Below are 27,438 nucleotides of genomic sequence, written 5' to 3' on the forward strand. Positions count from 1 at the left end.
CAGTCTCAGTTCGCGATTCTAAAAAATGTCTTGGCAGTCAATCAGGTCAGTTCACTACCTCCAGACTGACAGTTTGAACCGCAAAGATGAACTGACAACTGACTGATTGACTGATAGCAACTCTGATTCGAAGATTCTTGGCCTGACAACCTCGTGCTAATGGTTCCATATCGCTGCTTGAGTTACTGTAACATCTTCGATCTGGAATGTAGAGCATTATTTTGCACTCATATGCTCTACAATAGTCAAAAAAATCTTGCCAATATTGAGATGATCACAGCGTCGTGGTATGTCATCGCAAATACCGCGGCCGCAGTGCGACAAAAGTCGGTCGTGAAAGGCATCGCAGTTCATCATCTAACCCCCTAATCTCGATTCTGTTCCCATACTCGGTTGCACGATACGCGGCAAACCGGTTCCATGGAAACCTCTAGTGACTGCCAACATAGGGGCCAATATCTACTTCACAGGCCTGGCTAACCTACTGAGGTAGACAAACGATGCCAGCGGGGCTTGGCCTCACGAGGCGGTGTGGAAGTGAGACTACCAGCTGAACTACTCGGTCCTTCGATGCCTCCAGTCAACAGACACCACGCCCGCCTACAGCCTTAGTGCTCACTCTCACTGAGAAATGAAACATGCTAGGTCTCTCTGAGATTAGAGATCTAGCCAATCTTCTATCGCTGTCGAATATGTCGACATTCGTAACGATACCTTGCAGTTCACTCGGCAGAGGCACAGTACCAAAGTCAAGGCGATAGTCTCACGCTGCGCCACAGCGCAATTGCGGCTATGATCATAAACTAATAAGTTTCAACTGCATGCGAAGGATTCGGATTGCGAAGGATGCATGTCAAACGAATCGCGCCTCCTATCCTTGTTGGCCATCTGTGGCGCGGTTGGTGGTAAGTGAGCAGGCTGCAGACATGCAATAGTATACCGATCCATTACAATCTGATACGAAACCGAAACTACAAAACATGGGAGATTTGGAGGATCTGCACGAGGAAAATAGTTGTGGGTATGAGGGCCTGTCTTTTCCGTCCACGGCGTCTTCATAACCAAACAAATAAGCTGCTCACCCACCCTCATGCACACAGACGCAGGGGGGGGGGCGCCTAAGTCTGCAACCAGGAATCCACCACGCTGCCACACCGCATGAACGATAGCGACTTGAGCTTTTGGTTGCGAAAATCTTCAGCCATTTGCCTGCAAAGAAGGATGTAGGCTTTACCGCTAACCCGGCAATCAGTCTGAGCCCAGCGTGCCAGTGTTAGGCGCTCCACGGCCGCGTGTGCCCAGGAATCGGCACCTTCCATCAACAGCAGGCTTCCAGAAGACTGCCGCAGCCCACCGGAAGAAGCTTCTATCAAAGCGCAAACCGGCGGTGACGCCACCAAGACCTTATCAGCTTACTTAGAAATTGTCGTCCGAAGAAGAGGTGCACAGTACCGCCGAAGTCGCAAGCCTTTCGTCACTACTTGTTTACACGTACGCAGCTCCCGTTGCGCACATCTGAGAATAGCTGTCTAGTAACTTCAGCAACAAGCGCGTGGCTGCAAAGAGACACCGCGGTCCTTTAGTCTTCGAGTTTGCGGAAGTAGACTTCGCTACGGCCAAGTTCTCGTACAATTTTGCTACTTCTCCATACTAAGACTGGCCAAAAGATTCCAGAAGAACGGCTGCATGGAACTAAGTCCGGGGGATCGGGTTGTGTGGTCCTGCCTCCTGCCCAGGTAACAAGGCTGTGTAAGTGTACAGCAGTGTGTCATTGGGTGACACTACGAAGTTTTACCCGGTGACGTTCTTAAGCAACGATAGGATCTACGGGGAAGCGGCTCATCATCCCATTCCTTCCTCTTTGGACCGACAAGGCTGCTCAGGCCTTGCAAGATTCTCTGCACCCTTGAGGGCCGGCACCCTTCCCCATATACATAGCCTGATTTCTACCACTCAAGTGGTCTGTACCTTGCACAATGGGTGTTGCCTAATCATCATCTTACCACATTGTCATCATAACCCTTATCTACACCGATCAAGGCCAGATTGAGAAATATACATGCCTAAGGCAGTCTCTCACTAATTTCGACAACGTAACTTTAATCTTGGGAGGGGACTTTATGACCCGATATCCAAGTACTACTGCATGTTTTTCTGCTCCACTGAGTACTTGGTATTCATGTTCGATCATGTAGCATGATAAAAAGTAACTGCATGCGGCTTGCGGTTCCGTGTTGAAGAGACCGCATCTTTCTTGGTACAAGCTCACTCTCAACGGTTCTTGCCCGATGCACTGCTCACTCGAGCTACGTAGCGGAGACACTCGGCTTTCCAGCTGCTTTATTTTGAGCGTGTCTGGACTGTATCAATCGCTCGGGATGCCGATCCCTATTTCGCGTGTAACTATGCTCGTCCGTGGAACGAGTTTGTTTCACCGCGTGAGCAAGGCTACATCCGATGCATGACACCACACGGCAGGCGCTCATGTTTGCAGACCCACCCCAACCTCTTAATTCTCTTGTCTGATTCGGCCGCGGAAGCTGCAATGAGTGCCATGGTCATGGGTCTGTTGATTCCAGAAGTTCGCTTGGGTTCTGTATCCACAGCCACGATCCCACGCCAGGATAGGTGTACTCCGACTCTTGCCTGATGAGTACAAGAGCCCGTAGCGGCCCCTAACCCGTATCCCCGATTCCATAACAAAGATCTAAACCTTCTACATACAGCTAGCTCACTAGGGTACTAACAGACGGCGAAATGAACAGGCCGAGTCATGCGACTCCGTGCTGTCAGTCGTAGTCAATATTGGGGCTGCGCAATGAGTGTGTGTTCTACACAGAGGAAGAGTGGCTCGTTGTATCTCAGCCAATGTCACAGCGTATGAAGTATAAGTAGCGCCTCACGCGCCGCTGTTGAAGTGTAGTGGGTAGTCTTTCTCATTTCCTTTAGAGTCTTGAAGAACAGAATGGCTTCTTCAGTACCGACGGCAGTGGTTGTATCAGCCGTTAGTCCTGGCTCTTTTCAGAATAATCGCCAAGTACATCTCCCGTCGTTATCTCATGGGCACGAGAACTCTACCGAAGAACATGGTAACGAACCCGCTGGCACCGCTATGCAAGTGCATCGCAGTGACCTCGACTGTGTTGGTATGTGGGCAGACAAAGAAGAACCCCAGCTCACTCAAGCTTTGGTAGATGCAGGTATTGTAGCCTTTGAAGTTTCGGTCCGGAAGCTACTGATATCGTCTAGTCCAGCTTCGTATATCCCGAAGAGATTGCTCACACCATCGCAATATACACGAAGCGTGTTTTGTGTCCAAAAACCACCTCCATATTATCGAACTCCTCGAGAGGCCATACGTTTTCAATACTACCGGTAGCATGTTCCAGGAACAGGCCGGAGGTACAACAGCCCCAATGTGCACATGCATTGTGATGATCGAGGTAAATGACGACGAAGCACACTCAGCGGCGACGATGACGAACGGTGGGGCAGCGCAATCGAAGGATCTGAACGGAGCGCGGTAGAGTAAAGCCCTCAGTCAATGTCTTCTATCATCAGATAGAAAATGATGAGATGACTGGTTGATAGCGCTCAGTTCAAGGTAGCAAACTAGGGAGTGTGGAAGTAGAGTATTGGAAGAGTCCTTGTTTTTGTTAGACAAAAGACCCTGTTCTTTACGTCTTTTCACCTGCACTTGCGTCATACGCTATCTGATATCATGTTGCGATGTTTTCGCACGAAATAGATGTCTCACATCTTCATTCACCCTTCGAAGTTATCAATATCAGCGACGACAGCGAGCGGCAGTACAACGCCCATCGTGTGTTAGCTAGATCGCCGTCAAAGACAGGTCTAGACTGAGAATGCGAAAAGCACTAGTTGAAGGCCCTCCTGTGCTGCTTATCGATAAGACAAGCGCACGACCCACCCCTCGCACTCATTCTTTTCGTAGGCCTAGCCCTCCTGTAATGCCAATTATGCAGCTTAGGTAGCATTCTGTGCATCTCAGTTTCGACCTTTTCTACGCTCTTACTGCAGTTGATGCAATTTCTGAGGCGACTACATGTCTCATCGAGAAGACAATCATCAATCCAGGTGCCAGTTCGCCCCCACATTCGACAATTCTTCTACCCCCCTAACGCGGCAATGGACTTGTCCACGGATGCCACCGAGCGCGTTCGTATGTCGCCCCTTCGTACTGAACGGGTTCGGCTAACAGTCATGGCAGAAGGGCTCGGTGCATCATGATACGCATGCTACACCACCACAATTCATTCAGAAGGAACATTGGCGATATCAAAGCATGCGTAAAGCTGACCTAGATACCGACCCAGACATTTTTGACCTTAGCAAACGCGACCAGTTTAGTGAAGATCACAAAGACATCTGGCGCCCTGCAGGCATCATTCCCGCGACTCAGATTGAAGCTGCTTGCCAGGCATACGCAAGGGGCAAACCACTCGCTATACCTGCAGAAGATGCGCAGATCTTCGAACATCGCGACTTCCCTGGCCTTCAAGTTATATCTGGACTTCTTCCCCCTGAGACACAAGTCATTTTTACGTCATGTCTCATGCACCGAGATCTGGCAGATGCAGGCCACAAGATCAACCTCCAGGCGGATTATGATATCCCGTACCCTCCGAAACCCACATCGGACGAACTGCGATTCGACAGTAGCTTTTTTCTGCGTCAACGAGCAGCACTGGAGGACTGTTTAATGCCGAAAGTTCAAAACAAGCTGAATCCTCTCAACAACGAGCAATTTTTGTACACCAAGCTTCGTTGGCTAACACTGGGCGAGCAATACGATTGGCCTACTCGTAGCTATGCAAAGCATGCAACGCCATTCCCGGCAGATTTATCAACACTTGTGACTGGTCTCTTTCCCCATATCCGGCCAGAATCTGGTGTGGTTTTGATGTACTCAGCTAAAGACTTCATGCCTGTACATCGCGACGTCAGCGAGCAGTGTCAGAGAGCGCTTGCAAGTTTCAGCGTCGGATGCGATGGTATCTTCATCATGGCACGAGGAGAAGATGATGGAGAGGGTGAGAATGCGCCCAGAAGCGTTGCCATCCGAGTCCACAGTGGCGACGTTGTGCATCTGACCGGCGACGCTCGCTGGGCCTGGCACGCGATGGCGCGTTCGATACCTAGCACATGTCCATCCTACCTTGCAAGTTGGCCGGCAGGTACACCAGGCTCTACAGCAGCCGAAGAGAAAGCCTACAAGAAGTGGAAGGGCTACATGGGCACCAAGCGCATCAACGTAAGCTGTCGGCAGGTCTGGGATTGAGAAAAACGGCAGCCACAGGGACGGCCCGTCTGGGGTATCCCATTGTAGTGGACACGAGTTCCTTTATGATAATCGGATCCGTACACTCGGTGTCGTAGTTTTGCTGACGGCGGCCGCGTAGCGTACTCTACGGTGGAGCAATCCTCGGAGTGTTAGTAACCCTAATTGCAGCACCTATGTGCAACGTCAAATTCAGTCCAACCCGAACAGTCTCTTGAATTATTGCTTAGTCTGCCACGGATCTATCGAAGTAAGTGTAGGCTGTGTTCTATTTAATGACTGAATAAGTGCAGCATCTTCAGGCACTGTTTCTCCCAAGGCGCAGCGTTCAGGGCAGTACCAGCGTTCCCCAATGCTCTCCAATTTCTTTTTCCTTGGCTTAGGCCACCAGCTCTTCTTTACGGGTTGACAGCCCGCCCCTAGCGAGTCAGCTAGCCCAGTACGGGAACCTGACGCTAGTATCCGCTATCATGGAGTTTTGGTTCGTCGGTAAGCACACTGCGCACTAGCTTTCGAAGCCACTAGGATACTGTGGTCGATTACTGCCAAATGAAGCAGACGGATCAATGGGCCCTGAACGCCATGCGGCAGAACCCTGGTAGTTTCTGACATGTTGCTATCTATCGGTGGAGGCTGCGACCTGCCCTTGCTTGCCTCGTGTTGAGGGTGTGAGCTTGTGCTGGTGCTTAGTGCACCCACTCTTGATTCTCAGGGTCCTGGGGGAGGCGCAGCACCAGATGGCTTGAAGTTTATATTACTCCCACGCCTCGGCCCTTCTCTTTGTTAGTGTAACGTTCACCTCTGCATTTGTCGTTAATATCCTCTGTTCTTGCTCATCTTTGCGTCGCGTTGCTTTTTGGAGATAGCTTGCGTGACACGTCATGGGGATCCTGAAACTTCCTCAGTTTCGTTACCACGGACCGTGGGTTCAGATGCTAATCGCCGGTCTTGGTGTTGGTTCCTCTGCCGGTATCTACGTTGCGCTTAATCTTCTAGGAGCTGGTGGTGGGAAGCCGGATTCAGCGCAGGTAGTCCAGGTTGTCAATGCGACGCTATGCGCAGGTACACAACCATACATGAATCTTATGGGTGACCTATACTGATCATCCTGTAGTATGGTTCTTCTCTTCGTCCTTTGGTGGCTCTATCTTGAACAAGCTTGGACCTGGCCTTACCATGTGCATTGGCGTTCAAACCTACGCCGTGTACGTGGGATCTCTCTGGTACTACGATGAGACAGGCAAGAGCGCTTACCCATACGCCGCCGGTCCTATCATCGGTATTGGTGCAGGAATGGTCTTTATCACTGCAGGCTACGTTGCAACTGGCTACCCCGAAGAAAGAGAAAAAGGATCCTATGCGACGATACTTATGAACATGCAAGCGCTCGGTTCGGTCATTAGTGGCATTATCCCAGTCATCATAAACAGGAACTCGGATACTGTTGCTGGTGTACCTCGATCAGTGTACATTGCTTTCATAGTCATCATGGTCATTGGTGGCCTACTGTGTCTAACTTTGCTTCGACCACACAAGCTCACGAGAGACGATGGCTCTGTTGTCGCCGTTGATCGACCAAGAGGAGTTTGGGAGGAGCTCAGAACGAATCTGTTAGTCTTCACAGACCCCATACTCCTTATGATGCTACCGGCATTTCTACCAGCTGAAGGGTTTTTGGTGTACAGTGGATCAGTAAATGGTAGGCGTTCGAAATCCGTTACCAGGTCAGCGCTTATATCTCTGCAGCTTTCAACAACAATCTCCGCACACGCTCACTGCTTTCTTTCATCGCTGTTGTCATACAGATACCAGCAGGGTGGGCGTTGCAATACGTCCTCGATTACTCGGGATGGGGTCGCCGCAAGCGCGGACTGGTCGGCTTGACAGGTGTTTGCATCCCTCTAGTCATTGCGTGGGTCTGGGAGATGGTATGTGTAGGCATCGACGGCTCGTTAACACGAACTAACATCACGCAGATCCGAACTCGAAACTACGATCGCAACAATCCACCCACCAACCCTACAGATTGGGACGAACCAAAATTTGGATGGATTTTCTTTCTTTTCATGCTCAACTGGACCTTCTCACAGCTTTGGCATAACATCGTCTACTACTGGATCGGCGCCCTTACGAATTCTCCTCAGAAGCTTACGCACTATGTTGGTGTCTTTCGCGGCGTGCTTGGAGCGGGTGAAGCAATTTGTTTCGGCCTCGATAGCATCAAGATACCTTTCATCGCTGAGGCAGGTGGCATCTTATTGTTTTATGTGATAGGGATCGCAAGTTTCTACTACTTGGGGATATATCATATGCAAGACACAAACTACGATCGAACCGAGGAGGGCGTGGTGATACCCAACCATATTCTGGAGACGGAGGGAGTAACACCAGGTCAGGAAATAGTTTCAAGAGACAGAGAAGAAAAAGAGGGGCATGTCGCGGAGAGCGAGAAGGATGAGTCGAGTGGGAGTGGGAAGGTCTGAATCCCCATCACACGCGTTCACCAATTTCGGTATCTTTTACCAACATTTCTCATCAAATATGTTGTAATGAACCATTTCGCAAATCCTGAGCGTCATCCGAGGCTACCGCCGATAATACTGGCAACTATCGTTCCATCGTCTGACCCGCTGGAAGTATGATTCTAATCTCCACTTTTGTTTTTGCTTCTATGCCGGCCTATCGCCCGATCCCTGCGCTATAATAGGCCAATATAGACGGCAGTGTAGCACCATGCATAGCCAGGTCATAAGAAGACGTAAGCCTGCTCATGAACGTGCATGCGGCAATGAGAGACCCTCGCTCTGATTGCCATTACCACCCGCACACTATACCCCAGCAACACGCAAAGCTCTCCGTCTGTAGGCCCCTCGGTTATGCATGTACAAGTCATGTTCAACTCAGTCGATCGCTACCCATCATGTAAACTATCCGAAAGCATGGCAATGCACAAACGGGCACAAACGGCATAGTTACCCCCACTGTATCCAGCGACGGGCCGTCCCCATGGAGTTGCGTTATCGTACTGCATGTTTGCGGCGTGGTCGTCGCTTGATGAGGGAGTGGTTCACATTCACCAAGCTTGCATGGGCGATACTTAGGTAGTGGGGCAAGGAACGAGCTGACTGTGATCGAGGTGCGTACGTTGACATCATCGGCACGGTACGAGACTAATGCGCAGGAGCTTGGAGGCGCAACGGAAGCATGTCTCAATCCGGCGCGGGGTCGTGTTCGGGCGTTTGGAGAAGCACTTAAAAGGTGGAGACTAACGGGCGTTAGTGGACGGGAATACGTGTTCTAGAGCGTAGCCCAAGGAGTAACGATCTGCGGGGATCTGCATGCTTCGGAAAAGATTTCGCTAAGTAGTACTGGAGAGAACTGAGCGTGGCACAAATCGTTGGAGAATCGTGTATTGAGACGTTATACACTAGTTTTTCGTCAAGAGCTGGAAGTCGGTGGTAACTTCGGATACTTAGCAACTCCCTCCATCACCACACAACTTCTCGTGCATCTTGGCGACCTTACATAGCCACCCTCTGTTGCAGTCCGGCTCATCACTCTCGTACTCACTGCCGGTCCAATACTCCTAGATGTCCAGAAGCTCGAATCTGACAAGCAGCGTACATGTAGTCTCATGACCGCCCAAGTCTAGCATCCGAATGAAGTTCCATCCGGGCATAGCATACATCAGTCTTATCGCTGCAACAGCGAAGATTGGGTTTCGCGAGAAGCTGTCATCGCTTTTGATTAACAAGCGTAAGAAGGTCAACTCGTTGTCCTCGAATTCCCATTCTAGGACATCTTTCCAGACAGGATCGTTAGCGGGCGAGTTATCCTTGTGCATGAAGCCGGTCAATTTGTGGGGCTTGTAGGGGGCGGTTTTGCGCTTGGGTGGCATGTTATTCATGTCGTTAGGATGCACAAGGGTACACGTTAAGTAAGGCTTGATGTCATCATGGTCGCGATCATCTGGCAAGGGAACGTCTGTTGCACCGGCAACGTGTAGGCGAAGTTTCTTTCGGCGTCCAGTGTTGAGGTTACCAGAGCCCCCTGCACGAAGTGCTGCCGGTTTCAAAACATAGCCACCAGAGCCGGCAAAGAGTGCTTCGTTGATCTGCGAGCTTGCGCCGAAGGTTTGCCAGTTGAGAGCGCATATCTGGGCGCCAATACCCCAAAATGGTACTGGTGCGAGATTTTTGGAGGAGATGCGGGTGCCCTTGGGGTAGACGCGCATCAAGTGGTGCGCATTATGCCGTGCGATCTTAGCGCTGTTGGCAGGAAGGTGGGCTCTCAGACCTGACTCTGAGACGTTGATAAGCTGGTGATGGGGCGCGTTGTCAAGCTCTGCTTCGAACCAGGAGTTGTTGACAGGTTTGACCGACTGAGCATACACCCCGAGCTCAGCCAACTCGGGGATGATCGTACCAGCATTAGTGGCCTTCTTTTTCTCTGCATACTCATGATGAGCTTGCTTCTGTTCCTCTTCGTCGGAACTCGAATCGCTACTGCTACTTTCCTCCTCATCGGGTAGATGGTACTCCACGATGACCGCCACTTTGTTCCCAAGCTCAGCAAGTGTAACATGCTCATGGTTACTTGAGTCATCTTGTTCACGTGTGCCCTTGTCGCGAATGGCCTTGCTGAGAAGTCGGGGGCCAAGTACCTCTTGCATGATCTGCGCTAGGCGGAGCTGGCCATGCGCTCCGCAATGGTTTTCTAGGGAGATCATGATAGGTGCAGCATTCTTTTCGCTAGCAGCTTCTTTGTCGACGACATCGCGAATCGTCTCACATACTTGGCGGAATGGTATGTTAGAGACGAGTGTATACCCGTGCGTGACTTTCGGCTCTTCTCGATTATCATCGTTGTCCCAGGCGTCGATCTCTACACAACGGGATCCTGTGTGCAGCGCGATCTCGTAAGCAGAAGCATGCGACTCGCCAAAGAGTTGATGTGCCATCAGGTAAGTGTTGTGCGACGAGCTGATGAAGTACTCGGGGAGCGGATGGTCCCTGTTGATGACCTCCGCCGGAACCTTGATGTGGCTTCTGTCGAGCAGCTCTCTCAACGCCGTACTTGGCTCCTCACTCTTAAGGCCGGCTTCGGACTCTTGCAAAACGCCCTCTTTGACGAGGAAGCTCTTGAGTACCTCGCTCACGCGCAGCTTATCTTTTGTGATATGCGACTGCCTCGATGCGTGACCGCCGCCTGCTACGGTCCCGGCATCAACAAATTCTCCCTTTTCTTCATCATCGATCTCTTTTTTCGAAAACGGATTGAGTCTGGAAATGCCTGATACGAGGTCGGCCATGTTAGAATAAATGTAGTTGTGGCACGTAGGTAAAGATGTGAGGAAGCACAGCCACTGGCAGGTTCAGCTGCTGGCGGGGTCAATTGCTAGGCTTGGCTGGCGTAAGACCGGCTAACACGGAAAGTATGGCTGGAGGGCGATCATGCCTTCTACTGTCGCACTGAATGGCGCAGAATGCTTCTTAAATTCAATGATACAAACCCCGATGATGCAAGCGATCCTTCAATCTACTATGAATCGTACCCCACTGCTAATCATAGATGTCCCAATGAGGTTTAGCCAGTGGAATCGCTAGGTCCCTTACTGGACACTTCCCCTTATCTCGCACCGGTACGGAAATGCTGCATTCCCATAGCATATATGAGTGATGGTCACATCAACTTAGTGAACACTGTTCACACGTTTTGCTCCAGTATCAATACCAGCTCGTCTAAGCCGCGATTCCGATATTGCCAGTCGCCTACAACGAGAAGCGTTACATCACCTAGGGGCTGCTGGTGCTTTCGGGAATCTGCTTTCTTTACAACAATCCGTCCACCTTTATCCTCCTAAAAAGAATCGGGGATCTCCAACGAACAAATATGATCGCCGAGGTCGGCGTATGTCCTGTCACAACCATATTCTTTTGCGATGTTGCTTATGGCAGTCATCGGTCTGACGAATCAGATGAAGTCGTAGAGTATTTGTTCGAAGCCACCGGGGCGAACTTCGACGTAACACATTATGTACGCGGCTACTATCCCATCTCCATGATAGTTGCACTCATAGTCGCAAGCCACGTGCCCATTATTAGGACCGGAGTGGACTATTTCCCTTGTGAACAGGAACGGGACTTGCTGAGTGGTAGCGCAAACTTTCAGTTATTGGCTTCTAGAGATAACAGAGACCATGAGTTGGCCAGCGAGAAGTACATGGAAGGTGTCGTCAGCGTGTGACCAGATGGAGTTTTCCGTCGCTCCTTTGCGGATTACGCAGTGAAGAAGCTGCGAGAACGCAACACATTTGCCTGGCTATGAGAAGAGGACTACGTGCTGCCTGGAGAAAACGCTCATTTTCTCATCAAATCAATGAGCCAGTCCGATTTTGGTAATTATTACAAATGTATGTTTTGAATGACAAAACCCATTCCCAGTCGAACGCGCGAAAAACATCGAGTTCATCGATGCCTTCCCGTTCTCAGCCGACACGAGAGCCTGCTTGAGAAGTCGATCTTCACCCAACTCTTTTGCGGTGAGCCTTGCAACGATTATCGAGGAATAGTAATCCGCATCTCGCAACAGTATCCCAAGATGGCCAAGCAGCATCTCATGACTCGAGTCAGAAGTAGCTTCTGTTGTTGAGGGTGCTTTCATCCTACATATGTCACCTTGTCCAATTGCGCCGGCTACTGCACTTCGAAGGATGGTTGTGGATCCGTTGCTGGCGGCATTGTGAGTCTGCCCGATGCACTGACTGCTGTCGTGTACGATGAGTAAGTTTGTCAGTTATTTGGTATACAACAATGTTGCTTGACGACATAGCATAGTATAAATCCAACAAACATGGGGTTGGCATCGACGACCAAGAGTTCATCTAGTCTGTTAAAAATGATGGTGTACCGTACTTGGACTTGATTCAGGTGACATCGGACGGGCGGGTTACCTAAGTGTACGCTAACTAGTAACATCCCCGCTTGCGCACCTTTCGGAAGCGGGTCCGCCTACCAACCAACTGCCATCATCTGGTTACAGACTAGCAAATTCACTACACGCTAAATGGTATTTTCCGACGTCATGGAAGCTCTGACAACCAAAAGCTCCGCATGATACGCATTAGTACTGGATGTGGGGTCTCAGGATTGACCTCGGCGCTCATGGCCCTAACATAAAGCATCGTCAGAGCAAGACACTTTCGTGGTACATTCTCTAAAGTTGCAATAGAAGAAACATCAATACTTTTACAATGGCTAAACAAGAATATAACTTTCCAGCATTCGATGACCTGCCAAAGGTGAAGGATATGCCACAAGGCAGCATATGGGGTTTCTTCGACAAGAATGGAGAGAAAGACGAAGTCGGAAGTGAGGAAGCTCCCACATACAGCGCAATAAACTGACCTAATGTTCGATAGCTATTAACCTTCTCACTTCGGATGTCGTGAAAGCCGCTTCCAAGGAGATCAGCACCGGCGAGCACATCCAACTTGATTGGGAACTTCACAACGTCCAGTTTCCAGGCTTCAACCGAAAAGAATTGGAGCAAAAGCAGATCGACTTTGCAGAATTCTCCAACTTCTGCGCTAATGATGATGAGCTTCACATCAACACGCAAGCCGGCTCGCAGTGGGATAGTCTAAAGCATTTCGCGCATCAAGCGAGCGGCATGTACTACAACGGTCTCTCACATAAGGAGGCAGCTAAGAGCGTCACGAACGGTACGCACAAGTGGTGCGAAAGAGGTGGTATCGTTGGAAGAGGTGTTCTATGTGACTGGCTGAGTTGGTATGAAGAGAAGAAGGGGAAAGCACCAAGCCCGGTATCGAGACATGAGATTCCAATTGAGGAGATAGAAGAGACGCTAAAGTGGCAAGGCATTACGCTGAAGCAGGGTGATATTATGATGATACGAAGTGGTTACGTGAGATGGCATAAGTACGTGTCCTGTTAGTTTCTCAGTTTCTCAACATGACTGACGATAACAGCAATGCCAACGAAGCGGAGCGCAAGAGTGGTACGCGTGATAACAGTGTCGCCATCGGTCTTCAGGCCAACGAGAAGACTGTCAGATGGCTCTATGACCGTCACTTCTCCGCGATCGTTGGCGATACTGTTGCTTTCGAAGCCTGGCCACCGAAGTTCGAGGAGGGGTGGTGCCTTCATGAATGGCTCCTCGTTCACTGGGGTACCGCTATCGGTGAGATGTGGGACCTTGAGAAGCTTAGCCAAAGGTGCAAAGAGATGGGCAGGTATACTTTTTTCTTGACCAGTGCGCCACTGCATGTTAGGGGCGGCATCGGAAGCCCACCAGGAGCTATCGCTATCTTTTAGGTATACTTCTTCACCTCTTGCATGTCCAAATAGCACAGCACTAAGACATTGCCACCACGTTCTGGCTCGCACTCAGTTTCATTTTCTTCTCATGTACCTCGCGCCCAGTACCTTCAACGCCTTTCAACAGCTCTTGACGCTCTCTAGCTTTTTCTCGCTTTCACTTCTTGCTGCTACTACTACATACTCCCGACGAAGAGGCACTACAGAGTCAATATTAGTGCGGGAGCCCTTGTATCCCATCTCTTTACCATCGCCTTCTGTGAGGTCGTTACTAGCATTCTTCCCAAAGAGCTGTTAGCTGGTTATTGTAGGGTTCTTCGGCTAGCTTTCTCCTAACGTCCAGTGTCAAGGACTGTCTAAACCAACTGGGATTTACAGAATGCATGATAGGACTTCCTGTACAACGATGTTCGAGCCGGCTATTTCGGATACAACAGGCTCCCACGGCATATCTATGCCGCGCTTGTGGTGAATGCATGTTGCTATGGTATCTCAGAGAACCGCCACCTCTATTGCGCAACCGATTTCACCCATGTTGCTGTTCCAAAGACCAAAAGGTTTCAGAGTACTCCTCTGGCCCATTCAACTTATCTCTAATATAGCATGCGTAAACCACTTCATGTACGACGGAGAAAGTAAGACCAGACGCGAAGCGTGCATACTCAAAGAGCGTTGAATTCCAGCTTTCCGCATATACCTTGCACGCCTCATTCATTAGGACAAACAAGCGCGTCCTCTCTCTTTGTTGGCAGACTTAAGACTCTCCACGGATGAAGATCCTTTTGCTGAACGATTCCTTGGCTGTAGTCATTATGGCGTGTGTTTGGCCGTTGTCGGTAGTCTTGCTCATGTCGTCAGAGAAGATGCCAAATCTGCGTTCAAAGCGCTGGGCCATGTTCTTGGGGTCTTGTATAAATACACTCTATTCTTCCTCTCTCTGTTTAATCTGACGGCTCCTCGTAGTGCAGAGAGTTCCGATCGCATCCTTTGGAATTGTCGTGTTGGCCTCCTTTACGATAACGCAAGCGACAAAAGATGGTTAGAATCGGGTTGCTCAAGAAAATTGGGAGGTCAAATGAAGTGCTGGCTCAGTTACCTTCCATAGCTTGGACACCCTTTTCTTCTTTATATGGACCTTCTCAAGCAGCTAACTGCTCATAGCAAAGCCATGAATGATACACAAAAATCCTAATTAATCTATTACCACGGGATATGAAACTGACTGTAGAAGCTTTAAATAAACGAAAGAAGCATAAAAAAAGGAGAGACGATTCTTTGCTAACCCAGAAGAGATAAGGTGAGTGGTCTCGTTCAACGACAAATCCTTGTGCGCATTAGGGCGTATTACCGCGTATTCTCTTTCGCAACGAAATTCGCAGACCAACACGAAACATCCGAACACTAGACCGAGGAAATGCCGCGCGGCACTGCGCCTCTTGTAGTAATGCTTGAGAGAGATAAGAGAGCGCAAGAGTCGAATGCGAGAAACATGGATCTTATTAAAACAGTATATAGTAACGTGGGTAACTCTCAACTGACTCCATCGTCATCCGCTTCGCCACCTCACACCATTTCCTTTATATTCTTACATTGATTCATTTTCCCTCGCTTCTCACGCAAAGACAATCGCTAGCATCAGCCTGGTTTCGCAAATGGCGTCTAACGCCCTCACATCGAGGGGCCAAGCCGATTTCGATCTCTATCCCTATACGCCTTCCGGACCCGCTGGCTATGCATTCCTGGTGCTATTTGCAATCGGTGGTTTGGCTCATTTTGTAATGCTCATCCCATTGCGAAGTTGGTTCTTTATTCCGTTCGTTCTGGGTTGCGTAGGTTCGTAGCTACACGATGACCATCACGTAGTACAATTGACTAACATCAAATCTCACAGGTGAAGCAGCAGGCTATTACGGTCGCGCATGGTCCTCATCCGATATCCGAAATGGTAGCCCTTACCTCATACAACTCATGCTCATTCTTGCGGCCGCGCCGCTCCTTGCAGCAACCATCTACATGACGCTCGGTCGTCTTATCCGCGCTCTCGATGCTACGCACCACGCTGTATTGAACCCGCGTTGGACGACAAAGATCTATGTTATCATCGATATAGGCTCGTTCGTGTGCCAGATCATGGGCTCTGCAATGCAAACTTCTGGTGATCCAGAGGGTGTCAAGACAGGAAATACCGTTGTGATCGCGGGACTGGGCACGCAATTGGTTGCATTTGCTTTCTTCATCTTAATGGCAGTGGTTTTTCACCGGAGGCTTAACAACAAACCCACGTCCACGTCACTTCGGACTCATGTCAGATGGCAGCGCTACATGTGGGCTTTGTACAGCGTTAGTGTGCTCGTTGTTGTGCGGAGTATATTTCGGCTGGCAGAGTTTGTGGAAGGGCCGGAGAGCAAGGTTTATCAGACCGAAGCGTACTTGTATGTTTTTGATGCGGCGCTGATGTTCGGCGTCGTGGTCATCATGACAGTTTTGCATCCAGGGGTTCTGCTTAGGGCTGTTAGAAAGGCTGAGATGATACCGCTTGGGGATGATGATGAGAATGGGGGGTACTTGCTTCGCGGAAACGGCTCGAAGTAATATCTTGGGTAAGGAATAGAATTTTAATCATCTCCAGCTGGTAGTACAGATGACGAAAATACAACCTTCACACGTACATTAGATACCGGATAGACACGCTTTCCAGGTTCCCAGAAAACCACCACACGTATAAAGATAAGTCAGTGAAATCAACTCAACAATTTCGATTGCGATTGCGATTGCGCCCGAAGCGTCAATCGCCGCTGGTCCAGTAGGTTACCTCGCTTATGGAGTTATAAAAATTAAAGTGCTGTCGACCACGGACCAGAAGATTTGTGGTAGATGTCTTGTCGCTGAGACCATAACAGCAAGAAGGACCGTACAACGCCGCGCATACTCTATCACAGGGTTCTTCGCTCGCCTTGGCGCAGACAGAGAACTTCGAGAGCGTGTTGATAGTGTTTCGACTGCATCTGTTCCTTCTACGCCCATTTTCTTTTGCCACCACCGATTTAGGATGATTTACCTTTGCAACTGTTACCTTCATCCGGCGTCCAACGTGGTTGGTTGCAGAACTCCATCAGCCCCTCAATTCTCTACTTCTTACTCCCGGCGATACCGTGTTAGCTTGCCGAAAGTTTCCACCACGGCTTCTTATTTACTTGTCTCTAATCATTCGCTTGAGTATCATATCCTAGAGCTACTGCAGGTTTTCCACGAGAACCTCGGTAATCCAAGCGCCCCCAGGGAAAATGGATCTCGCCCCTCGCTCGTATATATGTACTCCTCTCGATATCTTTTCCATTGGTAGAAACCACTACCGCCTCTACCTGCTTACTATAGGGCTGATAGTCCCGGAAAAAAGATCGATTCCGTTGTCGCCAGCAAGCACCCGCGTGTGTTCGGATCTTCGGCAAGTTCGGCCACTAATCCAGTACAATCGCGAGGGTGAGAATCAAGGATTAGAAGAACGCGATCGGTGCACTTGCTGCTGAGATCGATTGCTTCATCGAGGACTTCTTCGAGGATATTTGATTAGCAGCTGAGAGGTGCGAAGTGAGGGGTGGTACAAAAGATCAAAGGATATATGTAGTACGTTGAAGTGCGGGTGAAACTACAGGCCAATGGTTCGTACGCTTGGCAGAAATCTACTGAACAGGAGCGGCAGGTACCGAGCACGGGTAAAAGAAACATAATGGCATCTCTATCATGACTGGTAATAGGTAGCAATATATGATGAGGTACGGGCAGCAGCCGACAAGCTTAGTGCGTCGGCTGATCTGCGCTATACCAGACAGGCACGTCGAGAAGTCTGTGTGTAGGATCGTCCAGGGCGGGCAGATCTGAAGGGAGAGCGCTTCCAGGATTGGCCTTGTCTGGAATTTCCCGGTTTCAGAGCCTCACGTGTTCGAATGGAAGCCGTTTGATGCGTGTGTGGCGTTCATGACCTTAGGACCATGAGAGCGACGCGCCAGCACGACCCATTGTAGTGCATTGGCGGCGAATGAGCTGGCGCCCCACGAGATTGGACGTCGTGAACTGGAAGATGGACGTCGTCATCGTGCGAGCGGTGTGGCCGGCGGTACTTGCGCTAGCAGTGGGCCAGCCGTCTAGCCTGATGCCAAGAAAAGCTTGGTATTTTGACATGTGGCGCATAGAATACCACAAACAGAAAGGGGGGCGATGGAGGAAGATGTTGTGGCTTCTCTAGGAAGAGATTGCAGCGAAAGAGAGCAAGAAAATTACAGTAGAAAAGACCTGGCGAAGGTTGCAGGGAAGATTTTGCAGGCAAGGGGTGGCGCCACACTTCGCATAAGACGGAATCGAGATTGTGGCGCACAGCTCAATTACCCATGACGCAACCAAGACACATGTTTTGGCATCTTTTGGGAAACCTGGCGCCGATCGATCCCGCAAACATACCCGTAGGCTCGTCATACAGACCAGGGCGACCTCGTTCTGGCGTGGCTGGCCCCATGTCTCAGGGAAAGCGTGTACAATTGTGGCATTGGACGGCACATCACCAGGGAATTGGGCTGCCGCGCTGCTTTCTCTGCATGTTCCGCGGCATTCGATCGATGGCAGCGGGAAAATCATGGCCGGTAGTCGCGGGGTCAATCAAGTTGGTCGTGGTCGGTCGCTGTTCCAAGCCCAGACTCTTCACAAGCGGGAAGCTACGACGCAGTGACGTAGTTGCTGCAATCGCGCGTGTTACCCAGCCAGCCCAAATACAAAGCTGCCTTTGCCCTCACCCGCCTTCCCTCCCACACAAACCACTCTGATACCCATTACCTCGAAATACCCATCTACCCTACCTCCCATTGTTTTCAGCTCTGCGTCTGCATTTTGATACCCCACCTTGATACCCACAGCAGCAGTCCTACACCATGAGTTCCGTAAACCGTATGGATACCTACCCCGCTTCCCCCTCCAAACACTACTAACTCGTCCAGGTCCGGTGGATTTGAAGCAGAAGGAGAAGGATGTCAACAACAAGCTACAACTCTACGGCATCGTCGAGGGTAGGTAAACACGTGCAACCGACGCGTCGCACAAGTAATGCAAACAGAGCTGACCAACTCTAGCCTTCTCCAACGGAAAGGTCCCCTCTAACCAACAGATCGATGTTGCGCTCAACTCGGCGCTTGCACACAGGGCACTCAACTCACCGTCTAAGAAGCTGTCGAGCGAGGGCCAGCACCTGGTCTCCGACCTGAAGAGTGTCATCGAACAGGCCAAGATCCTACTTCTCACCAAGAACGAGGGCAACCTCCTCCAAGACTTCATCTGGCAGGCAGAGCACCTCGGTAGCAACAGCGCCAGTCTCCCCAATGCTCCTGTCGATAAGGACACAGCAAAGCAACATGGAAACGAGGCGCTCGACGGTCTACGGACTCTCGGCACCCTAATCATTAGCAATGGCCAGTTCAGGAAGCTGCTCTCCGACGCTACCGTCCTTCTCCGTGACATGGCTGGCGATGCCGCCCAAAACACTGCCAACAAGATCAAGCCCTCAGAAGACCGTCTCAACCGATTGGACGAGCCTGCTGAGGACAACACCTGGCACGACACCTCCGATCTGAACCGTGAGAACCTCCGCAACCAAGCTAAGAACAGCCTGCCTTTCGGTAACAAGAACAAGGACGAGGCCAAGAGCGACTTGAAGGAGCATGCCAAGGACATCAACCAGGCTGCCAACCCAGACGGTTCGCGCGATCCTCAACACACCGCCGAGCTCGGCGCCCATGAGGGTCAAACTGGTCAGAGCACTGGTATCAATGCTCGCGGTGCGCTAGAGACTGCTAAGCAGAAGGTCGATGCGAACACTTCTGAGGAGGACAAGAACATGGCTCGCGCTCGTCGTGACCAAATGAACAACTACCTCAAGGGAAAGATGCCCGAAGAGCGTCGCGAGCAGACCATCTGGCGTCTGAAGAAGATGGTCGTCGAGATTCAGGGACACCAGGATTACCAGCGTGCCATTGAGACTCTGCTCAGCCTTGCCGAGCAGTACTCTGGCCATGGTAAGAACCTGGGCCAGCAGGGCAAGGGCTCTGTTCAAGGTGCGCATCAAAATGATGCCCTAACTACTGCTGAAGCTGATCTCAAGGTGCGTATCTAGGCTTCCTCTCCGAAAATAAATGGCTGACAAACTTGAAGACTCTGCTCGAGCGCTTCGCTAACAACACCTCGTTCGATGACCTTATTGAGTCGATTAACCAGGTCTACAAGGACGCCGACCAGGACCCCGAACTGAAGAACTGGTTCACACGCATTAACCACTTCATCCGTAAGACCCTACAGCAGCAGGGTTTCATCCTAGAGGATCGTAGCAACGAGGAGTGGAACCAGATTTATGACGATGGTCACCGCCTCCTCCGTGGTCGCTACCGTGGCCACACTGACCGCATCGCCGACGAGTTCAAGTTCATTGGCGAGCAGTTCGATGCTGACCCGCAGAACAAGCAGTTCGCACAATCTGTCAACAAGCTCTTCCTTGACCTCGGTCAGGATGAGAACGGCCAGACCGTCTTCAAGCCTCACCTTCTCAAAGATTTGAGCGATGTCATCTTGCCTTCCATCTTCGAGAACGTCCGCTACGTACCAATCCCGCGTATCGAGTACAGCGATTCCATGGTCGACGCTGTCGTTGAGAACCTTGTCATCGAGGGTGACAACCTTGCCCCCAACTCTTTGGAGTTCGGCTCGGACAACTACTGGCGCTGGGGACGCAAGTCCATTTCCAGCAAGAACAAGAACAAGGTTATGCTCTCAGTTTCGGGTGTTCAAATGGACCTCAGGGATGTCTCTTACTACATCAAGCGCAAGCAGGGCTTCCCCTCTATCACCGACAAGGGTGTTATGGACATCTTCATGGGCGGTTCCGGCTTCAGCTTCAAGGTCGAGATGGAGACCGCTGACAAGGCCCGCGAAAACCACGCGCAGACCCACTTCTTCAAGGTCACCAAGGTTGAGTCTGACATTAAGAACCTTCAGATCAAGATGAAGAAGAGCAACCACAAGCTTCTCTTCAACATGTTCAAGCCTCTCCTTCTCAAGGTCATGCGACCTGTTATTCAGAAGGTGCTGGAGAAGCAGATCAAGGACTCCGCCAACCAGCTCGACGGCATTCTTTTCGACATCAAGACTGAGGCAGACCGTGCGGAGGCTGAGGCCAAGCGCAACCCCGACCCCCAGAACCTCCAGAACATGTACCAGCGCTACGCCTCTGCTATGCAGCACCGCGTTATGCAGGGCAAGCAGAAGAAGGAGCAGGTCAAGGAGAAGGCCAGCGACACCCAGGTCAACATGGCTGTCACTCAGCACGACTCCATCTTCAAGAACATCTCCCTGCCCGGAGGTATCTCTTCCAAGGCTACCGAGTACAAGGAGCTTGCTGCCAAGGGTGAGAGGTGGGAGAGCCCTATCTTCTCTATTGGTTCCGCCAAGGAAACCTCCAGTCTGCCTCAGGTTGGCAAGGTCACTCGCAAGCCTCACGGTCGTGCGGGTGGCTACGGCAGCCCCGGTGATGAGTCTCGTGGTCTTGGTGCCTCACAAGGCCTTAACCCATCAGCAAACCAGTACGACAGCCAGTACAGCAACGCTGGTGGTCTCGGTGCTGGCCAGGGCCTCACTAGTGGCCAGGGTCTTACTGGAGGATCTGGCCTCACTGGTGGCCAGGGTCTTACTGGAGGATCCGGCCTCGCTGGTGGTCAGGGTTTGACTGGTGGTGTTCCCTCCACCACTGGAGGTAGCCACGGCTTCGGCACTCAGGTCGACGATGCTTTCAACACTTCGGGCACCGGCGCCCCCGTCGGCTCGTCCGGCCTTGGTTCATCTGGCCTTGGTTCATCTGGCCTCGACTCTACAGGTCTGAACAACCCCGCTGCCACCACCACTGGCTCTACCACTCACCCCACTGGCGCTCCTGCCTCCGGAGAGTTCAACACTACTTTCGGTGACCAGAACCCCGTCTTCCAGGGCCGCGCTTAGATGCTTGTTCGTCGACCAGTGATACCCGGTATGCTTGGGGGCCGCCAGTCATGATTACGACTTTCCTACCTTTTGATCATGGATGATACCACGATTGCGCCACGGCGCACGCGCACATGAGTAGCAAATGAAATGTTTCTTGGTTGTTCTTTCTTGTTTTCGATGGATCGTGGGACATGGAGCATAATCGTGCCCGTAATGGAGAGGATGTTGCGTGGGCGGACCTTATCCTGTTAACAGGCTTTGGTGGAACAAAATTGCTAGTTCATCGCTGCTGCCGTCCTACCGTAATAATAGCTAATGCATTGGTGCTTTGAATACCCACTCCTCACTTGTTTGATTTCATGCCGCCTTGCTATGTTACCTGGTAATATGGTGACGGCTGTCTTGAGCTATGCCAACATATGTTTACACTCCAATCTACTAGAATAGACGCTTATGCGCCCAACCATACCGTGTAGCAGAGGCTGGTATGGCAAAAGGTATCAATGTGTAACAAGGAAACTTGGACTCTGGAGTTGCAGTGTAGTGCGAGTGTACAAGAGTAAAGGTTTCCCATCCAATGTCTTGATCAATGAAAGAACGTGTCCCTCGAGCCAACTTGGCCGTGTTCATTCCTACTCCTACTCCGGCTTCGTGACTTCTTGCTTGCGAATCCACAAGGCGGTATTGGTGGAGGTATGTGAACTGACCGCACTGACGGGGGATTGCGCGATATATTATCGATGCTGCTGCGGCGAACGTAGCGGTATTGGTCGTACCCCATTCGGTCCTGGTCCCGCGGAGCTGTGTAAGCTCCATCGTAATAATTTGTTCTTCGATGTTTTACTCCTGTTTTGTTCTTCAAACCGTCGTTTTCTAGGAAATACCGCGATTCATCGCTGCTTGTCATAGGCATAGGCCGGAAAACAGGGGGACCTGGTAGCCTGTTCAGTGGTGTGGGGTTGTAGGGCGAGTCGTACCAGTCGTCGTCCGCCTCGAAGTCGTATGGCCTTCTTTGTAGTCCGAATCGGGGACTGGTGAATTCAGCGTCATAAGCGGGATTGAACGAATCCACTCTGCCGCCTGATTCGCTTGGAAATTTCGGTATATGTTTACGTTGCGGTACACCCATGCCATAAGCCTCGATTATTCTCTTCTCTTTGCCCATGAGTGTTCGATAAAATGATGAGATCATATCTCGCAGTTCGTTCCCATTATAACCGATGAGTAGGCAGGACCCCACCGTAACCACTGTGAGTGGTATAGCGACAGACCAAAACAAGTCCTGCTTTTGGTCCATATCCCTGATGTCTGAAGCGTTCATACCGAAATAGCTCGTTACAAACGATAGCGGTAGGAATATGACTGTGACAACCGTGAAGACCATGATGGCTTTGCCATGATCTTCTTCATTAATCTCGAGCATCTGCTTTGTACGGTCGGAGAGTGGAGTACAACGCGAAATTAAATCAATGTAATCCTCCCGAGCCAGAGATAGTTGGTCTAGGCAGTTTTGAACGAGAATACGTTCATACGGAAACATGCCTCGGCGGGCTGGTATGGCTGTTTCATACATGGAATCATCGAGGACGCTCAAGTAGTTCTGGATAACAGTGCTTTGCCATCTGTTCACTGATATCAGGATTTGCAGTTCCTCCTGGATAAGATTGATAGAGCGGACGAGGCGCTTGCTTGGTCGATGGTTGACTTCGAATTGCTAGCAAGGGTCAGCTATAAATAGAAGAATATCTGCAAGCATTTGCGCCACTGTCCTATACCCCTGATATAGCCTCCAGACTAGTGTAATCTCTGTACGTGAGGTCAAGCATGGGTGCACTTACAACTTTGGAAACGTAGTTTCTGTACATATCGCCCGCAGTCCTATTCTCTTCGAGAGGTTTGGCAAATAACCGTCTCATCAACCATGCACAGGCATATTCCGATCCTAAGGAGAGGTGCTTAAGGACGTCCAGTGGTTTATCCGACTTTGCCATCTGCTTCAGCGCATGCCGAGCGCTAAACAGCGACAGTTTTGCGCCGTTACCAAATCGTTCCAGCACTTCGAGTCCTGCATCCGAATATGGGGCGAAGGTAAGATGAGCGGATTTTCCTGATTGAGCGTCGTCATCGTAGATCTGGCGAGTCTGCCATAGAGCTCGCTCGATCGCCAAATAAAAGATCACGATTCTCCGGAACGCTTCAACAAGTTCTTTTGGCAGGCTATACAAAGACGACATTCGACCATCTTCATTTTGCACTCCGTCAACAATTTCTTTAGCTTCGACGAGAATTTCCCTTGCAGTCGCACATGCTTGGGTGAGTATTCTCAAGGTTCCAGCGTTTGTATGTTCAAGCCAAAAGTGCGCAGGACTCATAACCCAGTCCTGGAGTTTTGGAATACTAGCGACACCAGCATGTTCCCCACCGGGAGTCGTCGTATATCCTCTCTCTTTCGTATTGTCAGGTTTTTCAACGCGGTTAAACCTTTTGTGTCGCTGCAAATGCTCAAATGCAGTTTGTGGACTAGAGAATCTTTTCAAAGATTGGCACCGCTTACACCGTGCCATCGATCTTGCCAGTTTCGTATTTCCATCTGGGATCGATAGTAGAAAAGGCCTATGACCAGTGCGAAGAACTCAAGCACATTCCGTCGTAGCAGGATGCTTCCGGTTGGTATCAGAGTATTCGCCAAAATAGTGTTCTATAGAACCGCGTTGATCGATGATGACTGCCCACTCCCTAACATTATCCAGAGCGCCCGAGAGTTTACGGAGAACGCAGGCGCTATCGAGGTCACTCACCCATAGCTTCAAAGTTTCCTGAACAACATTAAGAAGTTCGATCGATTGCTCTAGAATGCCAATGCGTTGATTGCCAACGACGGTTTGGTGGAACGTAGCGCCAGGTTTCGGTATTTTTGCTAGTTCCACGCGATTTTTGAGATCGGACAAGCTATCACCGAATTCCATTTGCATTCTCTCTGGCAAAGACCGGTAGTAGTCGGTAGAGGTGAAAGCGTTATCGACACCGTGATCTGTCGTTTCTAAGGGATCGAGGGTCTCCGATAACATAGCCGCTTCCACCTGCTCCAGATAGGTAATCGGTTTCTTGTCAGGCTTTCCCAGAGCTGTAGGCTTTTTTGCGCCTTGGTGTACAATATTGCGAGTTGGATCTGGCCAATGAAAAAATGGTGGTATAGACGTCGTAGACCTTGCAGCCGCGGATGCTGACGTAGACCCGTTGAGAGAATCTCTCGCTGACTTCTCATCCTCTGGGCCTTCTGATATATTTATGTTGATTGCAACATGATCAGCTGCTCGGTTGACAATTTCCCTCCAGTCTCCAGGAAGAATCGTCGTGCTTTCTTTCAAAGTCTCATATCGTAGATGGAACTTGCTTTCCGGTATGCCAGCTTTGGTCATGTAGTTGTTTACAAGCTCGTAGGCTGTTGCTTCTAGCTGGAAGTAGGACCTGCAACTTCCAACAGGAAACATGAGTGTCTGACCACCTTGATCAGTGATAGTGATTGATGTCAGGGGGTTCTTTGTGATATCTTGCCTACTGGTTGGCTTGATGTTCTCCTGAACGACGTTGATAGACCCATCCATATATGAGGACAGAGGTCGATGTCCGTGGCTTACGACTACACCAGGTCCGATATTCATCATCCACAGATTAGGGACATGGACCACGTTACCAGAGCGATCATCGCTGAACTTCCTGCAAGACTGCTCTTCATCTCGCTCTCGTACTGGTTCGTACAAATACATTGCCTGCATGAGGGTATGAGGTGGAAAACAAGACTTGTTCGCCTCTGAGCCTTGTTTTTCTGGTGGCTCGAGACTGAGATATGGTACGCAGCTGAAAATGACAGGTTGAGAGTCAGACCCATCTGGATCATCGACTCGGAGGACAGTTCCGGGCTCAATGAATCTTCCACCCAAGAAGGGTTTGACTTTCTCCGTATAAACCTTTGTCAATAATGCGCGAGTGCGCGCCAGCAGCCGGTCTGAAAGGCCTGGTATGGCCAAACAAACGTCTTGGAATCTCTCAAAGTCGAGCTGCGAAGCCTGAATGTGATACCATGTTGTTCTCACACCTTCCTGTAGCCGAGCATTCTCTGGGCCGGGTAATGTATGAATTTGGAGTACATATCGGCCCTCAAACTCTGTCATCATTGCCTTCGTGATCTTCCAAGTTTCAACATCACTTTTACGTATTGCCTTCTTCTCTCCATGTATCCCTAAGTCGTGATTTAGCATGTTGCTGCGTCTTGGCTGCTTGATCTGCGCCTGGAATGAAAGCACTTTGCCCTCAGCGTCAACTGGAGTCGCGATGGAGCGAGGGACCGATGAATGTATGTAGTCCTCTGGAGTCGGTATCTCCTCATTACTCGACATCTCGCTTTCACTAGACTCGTAATCGGTAGAGTACTCTCCCGAAAAGTCATCTTTGAAAACATCTCCAGCCAGATCGCTTTCTGCAGTGGCAGCGGTTTCTGATCTTGACGATGGCGATACGGACCGTGGTTCTTCAAAAGTAACAGTACGCAAGACTCTGGGACCACCAGTCCCATGACCTTCTATGGTGTCTCCTAGATGAGCCCGTAACGGCGGCCCTGACTGTGGAGAATTTGCCGAGCGATTGACAAATACGATCCGGATTGTCGAACCGGGTGTGACAAGCTTACTCCAAGCACTCGGCAAGATGTTAGCGCCTTTGACATTTTCTACCTTATAGGTTCCCTCATTGATCTTGTCGAGGTAGCTTTTGTCTGTTTCTGCGTAGATTTCTTTCCAAAGTGGCTCGATATCCTATGGAAACGGATCAATCAACAAACTATCGAAACATGACTCTAAGCAAATCAGAATTCGAATATCATTTGTACCTGTACGTACAGAAAATTGTTTTCAAGATCATGAAAAGAGCGAACGTCGAGCGAAGTAAGAAACGTACTCACCTCTTTTGAGGAGCAGTGCTCGAACGGAAAGACATAGCGAGAGCCAAGGTGATCGCATAGATATATGACTTCTGGTCCATCTGTGTCATTGTTGTGCGTTTCCATTGGTTGCTGGGAGCGCGCATCGCGGGATCCTAGTCCATGGGCGGGAGTGATGGCCTCTTTATCATCTTCAAATGTATGAAGTAGTGACTCTGACGCTCGAGCATCTTTTTCGTCTTGGATCTTCGTTTTGGTTTGTCTTTCGTGTCCATAGTCGTCTTGTCTTTCATCCGTAGCCTGATTATCAAGAGCCGGGTGAGTTTCAGTTTGGTCTTGATTCGAGAGTTGCCTTGCGGCTTCCGCGTCTTGCACTTGAATCTCCATGCGAGAACAACTTTAGGTTACAGAAAACGACTGTGAGCCGAGAAGAAACGAGGCAGACATGATGCGAATGGAAAAAAGATCCGAACTTGAGTTGGGGGCCAGCATGCAGGTCAGCCCGTCAGCGTCTAGCTACAGTTCAGCTCTTTGCTAGCGTCAGCCTAACCGTCTTCGCATATAGTGGGGCACACTTTCGCGTGCCGTCCCGCACGTCCAATAGCAGTGACAAAGATGATGCCCATTTGTACATGTTCTCTCAAACTAGGATCTTAGAGGTGCATTCATCTTATCACGACGTAGAAGGCGTACGATGCTGCGAACTTCTCTAAGGCATGTTGCGACTATGAAATATGAATTCAAGCCCAGATCAAGGGCGACTGGTAATTACAAGGCTTACTGCTACTGCTACTGCATACTAGATGTGACAAGTGTGGACAAAGGAAACAATCTGTGGGGGGAACATGCTA

At 50.3% G+C, this 27,438-nt stretch overlaps 8 protein-coding genes across 8 annotated transcripts; 5 read left to right on the forward strand and 3 right to left on the reverse strand.

Moving 5' to 3' along the window:
* Positions 1-4,149: 4,149 nt before the first annotated feature.
* Positions 4,150-5,302, forward strand: J4E82_006123 (uncharacterized protein; the record flags this gene model as incomplete). The annotated part of the gene is made up of 2 exons (XM_051732381.1): positions 4,150-4,179; positions 4,232-5,302. 2 exons carry the CDS (start codon positions 4,150-4,152, stop codon positions 5,300-5,302), a joined length of 1,101 nt encoding a protein of 366 aa, XP_051587747.1.
* An 881-nt stretch (positions 5,303-6,183) lies between these two features.
* J4E82_006124 (uncharacterized protein) lies at positions 6,184-7,785 on the forward strand (the record flags this gene model as incomplete). The annotated part of the gene is made up of 4 exons (XM_051732382.1): positions 6,184-6,364; positions 6,417-7,001; positions 7,049-7,230; positions 7,279-7,785. The coding sequence occupies 4 exons, from the start codon at positions 6,184-6,186 to the stop codon at positions 7,783-7,785; spliced, it is 1,455 nt and encodes a 484-aa protein (XP_051587748.1).
* A 1,103-nt stretch (positions 7,786-8,888) lies between these two features.
* On the reverse strand, positions 8,889-10,613 carry J4E82_006125 (uncharacterized protein; the record flags this gene model as incomplete). The annotated part of the gene is made up of 1 exon (XM_051732383.1): positions 8,889-10,613. One exon carries the CDS (start codon positions 10,611-10,613, stop codon positions 8,889-8,891), a length of 1,725 nt encoding a protein of 574 aa, XP_051587749.1.
* Positions 10,614-12,554: 1,941 nt separating this feature from the next.
* On the forward strand, positions 12,555-13,638 carry J4E82_006126 (uncharacterized protein; the record flags this gene model as incomplete). Its single annotated transcript, XM_051732384.1, has 3 exons — positions 12,555-12,672; positions 12,723-13,242; positions 13,293-13,638. 3 exons carry the CDS (start codon positions 12,555-12,557, stop codon positions 13,636-13,638), a joined length of 984 nt encoding a protein of 327 aa, XP_051587750.1.
* A 1,655-nt stretch (positions 13,639-15,293) lies between these two features.
* Positions 15,294-16,233, forward strand: J4E82_006127 (uncharacterized protein; the record flags this gene model as incomplete). Its single annotated transcript, XM_051732385.1, has 2 exons — positions 15,294-15,474; positions 15,533-16,233. The coding sequence occupies 2 exons, from the start codon at positions 15,294-15,296 to the stop codon at positions 16,231-16,233; spliced, it is 882 nt and encodes a 293-aa protein (XP_051587751.1).
* A 2,327-nt stretch (positions 16,234-18,560) lies between these two features.
* J4E82_006128 (uncharacterized protein) lies at positions 18,561-21,666 on the forward strand (the record flags this gene model as incomplete). Its single annotated transcript, XM_051732386.1, has 4 exons — positions 18,561-18,576; positions 18,627-18,695; positions 18,759-19,783; positions 19,834-21,666. The coding sequence occupies 4 exons, from the start codon at positions 18,561-18,563 to the stop codon at positions 21,664-21,666; spliced, it is 2,943 nt and encodes a 980-aa protein (XP_051587752.1).
* A 571-nt stretch (positions 21,667-22,237) lies between these two features.
* Positions 22,238-23,516, reverse strand: J4E82_006129 (uncharacterized protein; the record flags this gene model as incomplete). The annotated part of the gene is made up of 2 exons (XM_051732387.1): positions 22,238-23,365; positions 23,490-23,516. The coding sequence occupies 2 exons, from the start codon at positions 23,514-23,516 to the stop codon at positions 22,238-22,240; spliced, it is 1,155 nt and encodes a 384-aa protein (XP_051587753.1).
* A 768-nt stretch (positions 23,517-24,284) lies between these two features.
* J4E82_006130 (uncharacterized protein) lies at positions 24,285-26,974 on the reverse strand (the record flags this gene model as incomplete). Its single annotated transcript, XM_051732388.1, has 2 exons — positions 24,285-26,462; positions 26,609-26,974. The coding sequence occupies 2 exons, from the start codon at positions 26,972-26,974 to the stop codon at positions 24,285-24,287; spliced, it is 2,544 nt and encodes an 847-aa protein (XP_051587754.1).
* Positions 26,975-27,438: the final 464 nt, after the last annotated feature.

This window comes from Alternaria postmessia (assembly GCF_024291825.1).
Source record: "Alternaria postmessia strain BMP 2775 chromosome Unknown scaffold_35, whole genome shotgun sequence".
Lineage (NCBI taxonomy): Eukaryota > Fungi > Ascomycota > Dothideomycetes > Pleosporales > Pleosporaceae > Alternaria > Alternaria postmessia.